The 12,811-nt window shown below is 40.1% G+C and overlaps 2 protein-coding genes and 1 pseudogene across 3 annotated transcripts in view; 1 reads left to right on the forward strand and 2 right to left on the reverse strand.

The window, feature by feature from the left end:
- HYDIN (HYDIN axonemal central pair apparatus protein) overlaps positions 1–6,994 on the reverse strand; it is a 403,917-nt gene extending 396,923 nt beyond the window's left edge. Inside the window, exon 1 of the mRNA XM_047711407.1 lies at positions 6,388–6,994. The gene's annotated coding sequence lies outside the window, so the exon portion shown is untranslated. The remainder of the gene's footprint in view (positions 1–6,387) is intronic.
- CMTR2 (cap methyltransferase 2) lies at positions 143–7,361 on the reverse strand. Of its 2 annotated transcripts, none has more exons than XM_047711410.1 (2): positions 7,235–7,361; positions 143–3,686 (listed from the first exon to the last, which is right to left on the reverse strand). In XM_047711410.1, exon 2 carries the CDS (start codon positions 3,665–3,667, stop codon positions 1,367–1,369), a length of 2,301 nt encoding a protein of 766 aa, XP_047567366.1. In that variant the 5' UTR covers positions 3,668–3,686; positions 7,235–7,361; the 3' UTR covers positions 143–1,366. The 2 variants fall into 2 exon arrangements, with proteins under 2 accessions (XP_047567366.1, XP_047567365.1); XM_047711409.1 differs by lacking the exon at positions 7,235–7,361 and adding an exon at positions 7,003–7,139.
- On the forward strand, positions 7,190–11,317 carry LOC125089559 (peptidyl-prolyl cis-trans isomerase A-like; annotated as a pseudogene).
- The last annotated feature ends 1,494 nt before the right edge of the window (positions 11,318–12,811 follow it).

Genomic DNA, 12,811 nt, shown 5'->3' on the forward strand with positions numbered 1-12,811 from the left:
ATTAAGGACTAAATTTTAATGAATACAAATCAGAGGAAATGAAGGAACATTAACTCCCATTCAAACCTTCCTTTAAAAAAATGTTTCCAAGATATATTTTTAACTTCCCCCATGATTCTCTTTAAAAAAGACGAACACAAAATCTCTCTGCTAATGACTTTATTCATGAATCTATAATGGAACTTAAAATAGCAAAGAACATGAAAAAAATTCAGATTAATATTTATCAACCAAATACAGAGAATACATCTATTTTTTAATAACTAACAAAAATGTCTAAAATACACATGTGAGAATATAAACATTCCCCACTTTGTGGAACTTCGAAGTAACGAAGATCTGCTTAATACAGTTTGCCAGAAAAGCTCATTTACACGTCAAATACATATAATTCAAAAGAAATCAGACACAACTGATAAAATAACCATCTCATGGTCAATCTTTTGGTAAAGTGCTACTTTCAAAGAAACAAGACTGAAAAATTTTGAATGCTGAACCATCATTCTGGAAGTGTTAAAGTTTTTCTTTAGGATTCACTATGTTCATTACATTCATATGTCCCCAAAAGGTGTCCATACACACTATTTTACAATCTAAAAAAAATCTGTTAGCTCACAGATTATTTCCCGGAAGTTAAAGATTTCTACACCATTCCTAAATGAAACTTTTCATGATACAAGTGTGTACTAGACACAGTGATTTTTCATTGTTTTAAACATGATCTTTGGTTTGAAGCTGTCCTGATATCCTTTCTAGCTGGATGGCTGTGGTCATTAAATATTCAGAAAACAGCACATAGCTTCATTTGAACCACACAAGTAAATTGGGTCAGTGGCCTAAAGGCAAGGAATGGCACATACTGAACATCTGGCAAGAGGAGTTCCCCCAAATCCATAACTGACACGGTCAGTATTAAAGAACACCCAGTGTTGCTGAGGAGTGGTTCACCTCCTTTCATCAGAGACCTCTCTCAATTTATTAATAGCATTAGCCAATGAGGAAATCAGTTGGGAAAAAATCTAATCTGAAGGAAGGCACATGGGTGCAAATCTTAAAACAGATAAATAAGACCAAGTAAACTGCTTAAGTAAGTATGCATGTGTCCATCCCAACTGTATACACACATCTCATGTCCGAGGTTGAATATCATCACTGCAGAGACTGCACCACATGGCAAACTCCATGCCTACAGGCATGTATAGGAGATCAGAACTAGCTGGTGGTTTTCCCAAAATAATGAGACTTTCAATGATGCAAAAGTTGGCCTTTCCCCCTAATGAATGGTTTTTAAATAGCAAAGGACTGAAATAACAATGGAAACCCTAAGAAGCCATAAAGTTAAATCTCAGAAAGGACAATTTCAATGTCATAGCTGAAGGCTGCCGATGATTTCTTCTCTCTCTCCTTGAATAATTAGGTGCAAATGCCTTTTAGCAATGGCAGCATTCAAATCCCACAAAAAATCAAGTAGTGCCCCCTTAAGGAGCACCTCCATTGGCACAAACTGTAAAACCTGTTCGGGTGCGTCAGATTTAAGCAAAGAGCTCAACAATTCATTCACATTCTGCAGATACTGGAAAACAGGATTTGGAAGGTCCTGATAACCAACACACAGCAGGACCGCACAGGTCTTCAAGGGCTCAGAAGAAGTGGGACAAGAAAATGTGACGAATCTGAAACAGCTGTGCAGTACAAAGATCAAACCGGCCATAAATCTTGTAAAACAAGAAAGTACTGGCAAAATCATAACATCCCCTGTATGAAGCTGCTGCAATGATTGTAGAAGGCAGTCCAGAAACAGCTGCTGGTAAGTCGGGTCTCCATCATGAAGCAATGAACAGCTGAAAGTCATGAGTTCAGGTGATTCCAAGAGGTGAAATTCCAGTGGTATATGTGTTTTGATATCACGAACGGTTGGAAAGCCCACAAGCAGGCACTTCATTTGGTTGCTGGGTTCTACCACCTGCTCATCCTGAAGGCACTTGGTTAGGTTAAACAACTCAGAAAATACCAGTTCTTCAGTAAAAATGTGACAAGAACAGTAATACTGCTGTTTGGGCCAGAACTTGGAATCCAAATTCAAGGCTCCTCCTGATGACTTTTCAATTGCTTCATTAAGAGTCTTTAAAATTTCACCATCACAGAAAGGAGAACACTTTACCTTTGGCAGTTTCTTTCCCTCTAAAATATGCCACAAGTGACACTCAAGACTGGAAGCTGTCCCTTCTAAGAGAGAATTTTGCCCAGAATGATACACAGCATGTTCTTCTGCCCAACTATTAAAGTATCCTTTGGCCACCTTATCTTTCCATGAAAGGGTTTCCAGCATTTTCCTTTCGTTATAGGTTTTAAAATATCTGTTCCTCTGCCCAAACCATTTTGTATTCGTACTACAACCAATATTAGATTTTTTCACTAGCCAATTATTTCTGGAAAGAGGCTTCAACTGAAACTTTTGCATGAAATATTGAACAGCACAGTCCCTTAAATTATTCAGCTTTGTTTGTTCCCCTTTTCCCATGCACTGAAACAGACGAATGTTCTCAGAAATAGTCTCTAGCTGGTATTTATGAAAGAACATACAACATTCTTCATGCCTTTTAAGAAAAGATTCAGGAATCACATGATGGGGAAAGAGAGCTTTCTGGGTCATTTCTGTCCCGAAATTCAGCACCATCTTAGATAACAAAGGATGTATTGCCTCTCTTCCCTTATAGTGGAGACAAACCACATAGACTTCTGAGTTCCCTGCCTTGCTAGTAGCAGGTTTAAAAACATGGACTTGGTCAAAGGAACAGTTTAGCAGGTACATCAGGTTTATGGAACAATGTTCAAACAAAGTAAACATCTTCAGAACAAAAGAGCCACCATTTCCAAGAGTTGTCAGAGCAGTGACAACTTCACAGTAATGTAAAGAAGAAACTAAAGCTTCTTGTTCACCTGGGTTTCCTTGGCAATCAAAACTCCCATCTGCGGTGATCAAGTGAATAGTAGCCATGTTGCTTACGAAGTTCTGAAGTCCAGTTAGGTATTTCAAGGTCATGATATCACCAGTGTTATCTGGACCAAAGTACCACCAACCCAAGGTATTTGCAATAAGTCGGTCATCCATAATCATCATAAGATTGTCATTTGCTTCATGGTATGGATTCAAAGTGTTAGCTACCCAACTCCAATCACAGGGGAAGCGATGGGATTTTAAGTAGTGATTGAGGCTCGCTATAAAAGCTCCAGGAGCTTCACAAAGGTGTAGAGAATTCAATTTTCCACTCTGAAAAGCCTCCTGTGGAATAAGTGGAAAACTGCACAAAATTTCATGAAACTTACACCATGCTTGAGTACAAAGTTCAGCATTCACAGATTTTTTCACATGAGAAATTATTTTTCCAGCTTTGTTAGTGAAAGCAGTGTGTTCATGCCACTCATCCAATTTCTTATCACTCAGTAGGTTTTTTACTTCATTTAGGGAGTTCTTCAAATCAAGCAATGTATTAAATTCCATGTGGTCACAAGTGAAAACCTCACTCGGATCTGGTAACTGCCACTCATTATTAAGTGGCTTGCCATAAGAAAAGTTCTTGGCAAAGAGTTCAAAAATGTCAGCAAGAACATCTGGGCTGAATGTCTCAGGACTTGAACCCAGTGGTGGCTTTCTGCACTTACTCATTTTCAAATTAAATTAAAATCTAGAAAAAGAAAGCACATAATTAAATGAATCAAATTTATTAGTGAGTGAAATCTCATCCACAGCAAATCAGATCATACTCCTGACAAACTACCTAAAATGGGAAGACTAATGTCAGCACATTCTGTTACACAAAGAAGCAATCTGGAATAAAGAAAGAGTAAAGGCTTTTACATCCAACAGACCTGAACTCAAATCCACAGTTAAAAAGTGGGCCTGGGCAAATTACATCTTTGAGCCTATTTCTTATTTTAAAAAAGTTAGGGTATCATTTTTTTTTTAGATGAGGATAAACATGTTAGCATATAAAAAGCATATTTTATTTAATACGAATATTCATCATATTAACAGCTCATATTAACAGAATAATCTGTTTAGCTCCTACCCAAAATTTTCCTCTACCCATGGCTGAGACACCACCCACACGGCCCCAAACACACTGTCAGACTAAGATTCATCCCTTGAACTTTGACCAAGCTTTAACAAGTGACTTTCAGTTTTTTTTTAGTTCCTTCAAATCTCACCTCCTTCCAGGAAAAGATTCTACACCTGAACCCATTACTGGTATTGATACCAGGCCTCTCTGCCAACACACTTATTTACCTACAACTGCCAAATACATTCTCCATCCAGATCTCACACTCTTGCTAAGACATGCACTTTGGTACCCATGTGATGTGGTACCAAATCACCTTTACAGGCCACCAACTAACACTCATCACCATACTGCTTGTTAACTGTGGTGTACCTGACTGGTTAGCCTCTATTCAGCTCAATGCTAAAACTGAACTGTAGCTCAACCTGGCATGTCTCTAAACTAGATTCCTCTATTATCTGCTCAGACAACTCCATGCCTCCACTATAAAATATCTTCTTGCCACCAAAATGTAACACACTTTGATAAAGGACCTTTAAATTGAAGAAATATCCTCAATGAATTTACAAATTATAAACAAGTCAACGTACATTCTGTGTTCTAACACTGCCTAAGAAACCAAAAACACTAGAGAAGGAAAGAGATATAAGGGAAAGAAGCATGGCTTAATGGCATAGTGTTGGCCTAAGTTATACATCCCAGAAGACAGAGCTGTAAGTATTACACAGTACTTGTTGGCTCAGTGTTAATTAATAGGCACTTTAAATTCCTAAGTACTGCATTTACTTAGTATACTCAATGCATTCTACACCAGTTTCTCAAAAGGAATCTAAATTTGTAAAACACAAAAAACTGACAACACAACCATCATTCCGCAAAAAGCCAATGTTTCATGATTAAAATGGGCAACAAAAGTGAGCTTGAGCCACGATAAACACAATACCCGAAAGACTATATTCTATTAGCATTTATTTTGTACTGTTCTTTTAGCACATTTTTTTCATCCTCTTATGTTTTGTTTAAATTATTTACAACCCTGTATACTCCACTAGCTTGTAAGCTTCTTGAAATAATAAGTATCTTCTTAGCCATTTCTGTTCGTGACAGTATATTTACAATACGCGTATAGTTAATGGTCACACTTGCCCAGCAATAACTTTTTCTTATCTTAGATCTTTTTTTTTTTTTTTTAGTTAGAAGCTATATTCAGACAGACTTCTGAAAGAAGGCAAAAATGAGGCATTGTCACATTCAATAAAATACTAAATAAAAGCAAGCGAAAGTTTATTTCAAGTTATTTTGTCTTAATTTCCACTGTGCTTACTGGAAACTACAACCATGTTTAGATGGCAACTGTAGTCTATCTTGGAAAAAAATCTGATTTTAGTCTAATTTCACATACTAATTAATGGCTGTAGATAAGCTCTGAAATCTTACGTAAGCTAACAGATAATTACCTTCACGTGAGAAAAACTAAAGTGATTCAAACACGCCACTGTTCTTCCAGACTACACCTGTGGTACACAATTCAAGCCTATATCTGATAGATTTATATAAAAATTATAGATATTGACTATATATAGGTATATATATATATATGTATATTTTGAATAATGCTCAGGTCTATAATCCAACCTTCGTTTCCTCCTATCAAATTCCCAGAAACCACCCACCTCCAGCTACCAGCCTCCTGATTGTAGACACTGTCAATTCTCTGCTGGATTACTGCCATAGCCTTCTAACTGGTCTCTTCAATCTTTGCCTGCTTTGGCTCCCCATTTCACTCAAAGTAAATGCCACAGTCCTTACAGTAGCCTACAAGGCCCTTGAAGATTTCTGCCCTCCAGCCCCAAATTATCTCTAACCTAACTGTCTATTATTCTCCTTAGTCATTCTGCTCCAGCCACAGAAGTTTTATTCCTGTTCACTTACCACCAGGTACAACGGCAACCTGCAAGTCTCGATCAATTCCTCTTCCTGGAACACTCTTCCTCTAGATTGCCTGCATAGCTAACTCCCTCATCTCCTTCGAATATTTACACAGGTGTAATTCTTCTATGAAATCTACCCTGACACCCTAGTTGTATCTTGTACTACCACCAATGGTAAAGGTATAGCCCTAGCTGTACTTTTCTTTTTCCATGACTTTCTTTTCCTTCTAATATATTTTGCTTATTATGTTTTTTTGTCTTCCCCAAACTGGAATTTAAGCTCCACAAGGCAAGGATCTTTGCTTTGTTGACTCATTTATCACCCCAAGGCTACAACAGTGCTTGGTACACATTAAACACACAGTATTTATTGAACAAATGAATGTATATGATACTTAGCACAAAGGGCACTCCTCTGATTAGGTTCTGAATAGGAGTCATAATAATTCACTTCAACTTCACTCCAGCACTTCAATGCATGACCAAAAATAAAAAACAACAAAAAGCGTGGTTTACAGAATATAAGAAAAAAAAAGTTTCCATATGTTCCTCTGCCCCTTTCATTAAGCACTCCATAGAGCTTTGTGGCATCATAATTCTGCCAGGAGGGTCAGCATTACCATTCTTGTTTTGCAGATTAGAGTGGAAAAGTCCTGTAGCTCCCTGCTCGAAGCCACAAAGGAAATACCTGCAAAATTCGTGGGCCTGACACAAAACCCACAAGATCTCATCAACAGCGCTCTCTCCAATTAACGCTTACAAAGGAGTTTTAGAAGTGTTTCTGGCAACTCCTCCTCCCAGCAACGGTGAAAATAATTAGCTAGAGTGTATCCAGCGGTTTAATTTGGGCCAGGGGCACCCACGATCACCTTTCACCTGATGGAAGTGAGTCCCAAGCTCCATTCGAGCGGCCCGATCCCTCCTGACCTGGAGGAACCTCCGTCCCATCCCCTGCTTCACCCTCTGGAAAGTCGCAGGGGGACCCCGCCTCAGAACCCGGGTCTGATTACCTTCGCTCACGCCCACCTCGGCCCCCCGAGTCTAGAGAGGCAGCGCTTCACGCTCTCTCCTCACTCGAGGGAACCATCCTCCACTTCCGCTCCCGGGCCGCATCCCGGAACGGTCGCTCCTAAAGATCTGCGGCGCCCCCAGCTTCCCTGCCACTGCAGAGGTAGGTGGCGCTCCGAGAAGCCGAGAATGAGGCCCTGGCCCGCCCCCGCCACACCAGAAGCGGGAACCCACCTCCAGGTCGCGCCGCCGCCGAACGTCGGCAGACAGTGGCCCGAGGGCCCTGAAAGACACATTGCGCACGCGCCTCGAGGCCGGGCTGGCGTCACGCGTCAACGTTACGCACGCCGGCGACTCTCGCCGCCGAAGCCCTCGCTACCTAGGTTTCGTTTCTCTGCCGGGTACTGAAGCTGGGAAGCTCCAAGCTCCCTGCCCACGGCTTCCATGGCAACGGAGCGTGCTTGCGGAGGCGGGGCGTCTTTTGTCCCCGCCCCCTCCATGAGGAGGGGAGGGGCAACCCTTCCTGAGCACGCTTGCTCCGTCCACCTGGCCTTTGGGCAGGGAAGGCTTTCTAAGGCTGTGAGGCCGAAGGTGGTTTGTAATGCAAGTTGAGTTAAAACCGGTGCTCGAAAGACAGTATGAGCTTAAAAGCCAAACAAGGGAAACTGCAAGAGAACATTCTGTTATTATAACATATATATGTTTATAAACCAGTAAGGAAAAGACAATCTCAAAGGAAAATTGGGCGAAAAGTTGAACAGGCCATCCAAAACAAGTAAAACAGCCAATAAGGATATACAAAAAATTTTAACCTATTATAAAAAAAAAAGTTGGAAATGAAAACAATAAATTTCCTTTGCACTTAATTTAGCAAAGATTAAAAAGATCGATAATGGCCACTGTTGGCGAGAATATGATGAAACACGTTTCTAGACTGTGGGTGGGCATAAAAACTGGCATAATCCTTACAGAAGGCAAACTTTAAAATGTCCTTGCAGGGGCACCTGGGTGGCTCAGTGGTTAAGCCTCTGCCTTCAGCTCAGGTCATGATCTCAGGGTCCTGGGATTGAGTCCCACATCGGGCTCTCTGCTCTGCGGGGAGCCTGCTTCCTCCTCTCTCTCTCTCTCTCTCTCTCTGCTTGCCTGTCTGCCCACTTGTGATCTCTGTCAGATAAATAAAATGTTAAAAAAAAAAAAAAAAGTCCTTGCACCTGAGCCGGGGGATTCCCGCGCCTCGCACTTTATCCTTAGGAAACAAACAGGCACTCTCTTTGAACAAAATGTTCATTTCAGCACCTCAACAACAGCAGTAAAAAAAACTGGAAACTCTAAATGTCTGCTTTTAGGGAAATAATTAAATTCTTCATGATACATCCATATAATGGGATACTATTCAGCTAATAATGGGTTATGTGTATCAACAGTGTTGCATAAAAATAGGAAAACAGAACTGTGTGTAGAGTTTGAACCATTTATATAAATTACATATATATATATGTATATAAAATACATTATTTTACAAGTCCTCCAGGATGTGCATCAATTGAGGGAAAACAATTGTCTTTTCAAAAAAATGGTGCTAGGGCATTTGGATATTCATATGGAAAAAAATTTATTTGGACTTTTACCTCCATCATAAAAATATAGTTCATTTGGGTTGCCAATCTATATTTTAAAAGTCAAGCAACACTTTTAGCAGAAAACATAAGAAAACATCTGTGTGACCTTGAAGTAGGCAAAAAGTTTACAACAAAGCAGAAAAAGCACTAAACATAAAGGGAAAATATATAAATTGAACCATATTTTTTTTAAAGATTTTTTTTATTATTTATTTGTCAGAGAGAGAGGGAGAGAGAGCGAGCACAGGCGGACAGAATGGCAGGCAGAGGCAGAGGGAGAAGCAGGCTCCCCGCCAAGCAAGGAACCCGATGTGGGACTCGATCCCAGGACGCTGGGATCATGACCTGAGCCGAAGGCAGCTGCTTAACCCACTGAGCCACCCAGGCATCCCATAAATTGAACCATATTAAATTAAGAATGCTTATTCACCAAAAGACATCATTGAGAGTGAAAAGACAACATACAGAGTGAGAGAAGATATTTACAATACATACGTATGACAAAGGCCTTGTATCCGAAATATATAACTCCTACAAAAAAATAAGAAAAGATGCCCTAGTGGAAAAAATGGGCCAAAAAAAAAAGTCCCAGAACAAACACTTCTAAAAGATGATATCCAAAAGTCCAATAAACATATGAAAAGATGCCCAACTTCATTAGTCTTTGGGGAAACGTAAACTAACCCTGTAATGAGTTACAATATACATTATACTGGCAAAAACAAAAAAGGAAAAATATAAGTTTTGGAGAGCATGAGGAGCAACCAATGGAAAGCTGTTTGGACAGAAAAGATCTCCCAAGAACTTCCAAATTGACAGGTTGGTTGCCCCCCTCTTTTTTAAAAAATTTTCAAATTATATGCAGTCATATGCTGAAATCCTACAGGCACTATTCAACTACTTTTGCCAAACACCTATTAAATGTTCCAGAAAGTTCCCTTAAGCCCCTTCCCAATCAATCTCCCACCCCCAAGAAGCAACAACTGCTCTGTTTCATATGGTCATAGTTTAGTTTTGCCTGTTTTAGAATTTTATATAAATTCAGTCATTACAGTTTGTTTCTTTGCAGCCCATTTCCACCCAGTAATCTTTTTTTTTTTTTTTTTTTGGTAGGGGAGAAAAAAAGTCTTTCCCTTCTACCCTTCTAAATTCTCAGCTGGGGCTCTGTAACAAAAGATAGATTAACAAGAGGAAAGCATGTAAATTTACTAACATGTTTTATGTGACATGGGAGCCTCCCCAAGGAAATGAAGATCTGGAGAAACTGTTAAATCTGAGTATTTTGGGGGCGCCTGGGTGGCTCAGAGGGTTGGGCCTCTGCCTTCAGCTCAGGTCATGGTCCCGGGGTTGTGGAATCGAGCCCAAAGTCAGGCTCTTTGCTCTGCGGGGAGCCTGCTTCCCCCTCTTTCTGCCTGCCTCTCTATCTACTTGTGATCTCTGTCTGTCAAATAAATAAATAAAATCCTTAAAAAAAATCTGAGTATTTTTGTACTAAGTTTAATGAGGAGTAGAAAGTTGTGGGAAAGTGTGACAAATGGGTATGAGCTAAGAGTAGTACAGTCGGGGAAATTTAGCAAGGCCTGTTCATCCAGAGTCCTCTTGAAGTCCTTCCTTCTTCAGATAAGGATGTTCCTTTCCTCCAATTATAGGGAATGCCTATCTCACATCAGGATCTTATGACCTGCTTCAGGGCAAAATCAGAGGGTCCTTCCTGAACCTGCCTTTTCTCAAATTCCTTTAACTTAAAATATTTAATATGCCAGTCACCATATTTTGGGGCAGCACTTTCTGACCCCTGTCAATATTCACCCTGTCAAGATTCAATATTCATGTTGTTTTATATATTTGTCGTTCATTCCTTTTTTACTGCTAATTAGTATGTCATTGTATGGATAGACCATAGTTTAATTATCTGTTCTTTTGTTGATGGACATCTGAGTTCTGTTTCCAGTTTGAGGCTATTGTGAATAAACTTGCTATGAACATTCTAGCACAAGACATTTCTGTAAGCATATGTTTTCTTTACTTTTGGGTAAGTAGATCTATGTGTAACTTTGAAGAAACCTCCAAACAGTTTTCTCAGAATGTTTGAACTATTTTACATTCCTACTCACCATACCTAAGAATTCTGGCCCTTGTAGACGCCACCCAGCCACGGTCGACCCTACCTTGTTCTTGGACATTGCCAGGGATGGTGAGCCTTTGGGGTGCATCTCCTTTGAGCTATTTGCAGACAAAGCTCCAAAGACGGCAGAAAACTTGTGTGCTCTGAGAACTGGGAAGAAAGGATTTGGTTATAAAATTTCCTGCTTTGACAGTATTACTCCAGGATTTACATGCCAGGGGGGTGACTTCATACGCCCTAATGGCCCTGGCAGCAAATCCATCTAGGGGGAGAAATTTGATGAGAATTTCATCCTGGAGCATATGGGTCCTGGCATCTTGTCCTTGGCAAATGCCGGACCCTACACAAATGGTTCCCAGTTTTCCATCTGCACTGCCAAAACTGAATGATTGGATGGCACGTATGTATGTGGTCTCTGGCAAGGTGAGAGAGGGCAGGAATATTGTAGCAGCCACAGAACACCTTGGATCCCGGAACGGCAAGACCACCAAGAAGATCACCGTTGCTGATGTGGACAAATCTAATAAATTTGACTTGTGTCATATCTCAAGCACCAGATTCTTCCTCCCGTAGCTTAGGAGAGGGCCCCATCACCCCCATCTGCTGAAATGATCTTTGTGTTCCCTGGGGCAGTTCCATGGTTCCGTATTTTCCTTATCCCCCTCCAAGTCAACTTAGATTACAGAGTTAAGTTTATGATTATGAAATAAAAACTAAACAACAACAACAAAGAATTCTAGTTCCTTCATATCCTCACCAACTTTTGGTGTCATGAATCTTTTGTTTTAGCTATTGGTGGGAGTTGGTTGCTTTTTACCTCTGATTCTTGATAAATATTAACTTAAAATGAAAAGCTGTGGATATTGTTCTTTTAGGGGATTAGATGCTAGATGAGGGCTATATGATCTCTTAAATACAATTACTATGTTCCCTAAGCTTTATAAATATTATCAGGACTATTTCAAACAACAAAGCATATATTGAGCCAGTCTTTACTAAAATAATCACAACATTAACAGTTTTTGAGTACATAATATGTGCTCAGCACTGAAAACTGCCTTTTTAAATTCATTTGATCCTCTCAACAACTCCATGAAGTAGATACATGTATTGTCCCCCTTTTATAAACAGAGAAATCAAGGATCGAAGTGATTAAGCGATTTGCCAAAGGTCATGGAGTCAGTAAGAAGCACAGTCAGGGTTTAGACCTAGCTCTGCCTCATTCTAAGGCCAATCTGTTCTGCAGAGAATTCCTCAAAATTGCCTCTAGTAATTTAAAAACAACTTTATAATCCACATTTATGGTGAGAAATGCTTATATGAGGCTAGAAGTTTTATTTAAAATGATAAGCTTCATTTCTTTTGTCCTAAGAGCAGGAGGGCTTACCAAATTGGGGGAAAAGATGAAATGATAGGAATGAATAAAACTGGTATCTGAAACTTTAAAAAGTTCAAGGAAAATAACCAAGCCCTGCACTGACGTATTTGGAAATTTGGATAAAAATGCACAGTTACGGGGCACCTGGGTGGCTCAGTGGGTTAAAGCCTCTGCCTTCGGCTCAGGGTCCTGGGATGGAGCCCCACATTGGGTTCTCTCTGCTCAGCAGGGAGCCTGCTTCCCTCTCTCTCTTTGCCTGCCTCTCTACTTGTGATCTCTCTCTGTCAAATAAATAAATAAAATCTTTAAAAAAAAAATGCACAGGGGCACCTGGGTGGCTCAGTGGGTTAAGCCTCTGCCTTCGGCTCAGGTCATGATCACAGGGTCCTGGGATCGAGCCCCACATAGGGCTCTCTGCTCAGTAGGGAGCCTGATTCCCTTCCTCTCTCTCTGCCTGCCTCTCTGCCTACCTGTGATCTGTGTCTGTCAAATAAATAAATAAAAATCTTTGAAAAAAAAATGCACAGTTACGTGAATGCATTTGGTACCAACTTTTTAAATATGTACTTTAACAAATACCCGTTAAGTGTCTGGGTGGAAGCTAGCTACGGTTAGTTACTCTTTTCCAACTCCTGAATATTCTTTATACTCAACTGGCATGACAATGAGAAAATAATTAGCATACAAGA

This window comes from Lutra lutra, chromosome 17 (assembly GCF_902655055.1).
Source record: "Lutra lutra chromosome 17, mLutLut1.2, whole genome shotgun sequence".
NCBI classification, from domain to species: domain Eukaryota; kingdom Metazoa; phylum Chordata; class Mammalia; order Carnivora; family Mustelidae; genus Lutra; species Lutra lutra.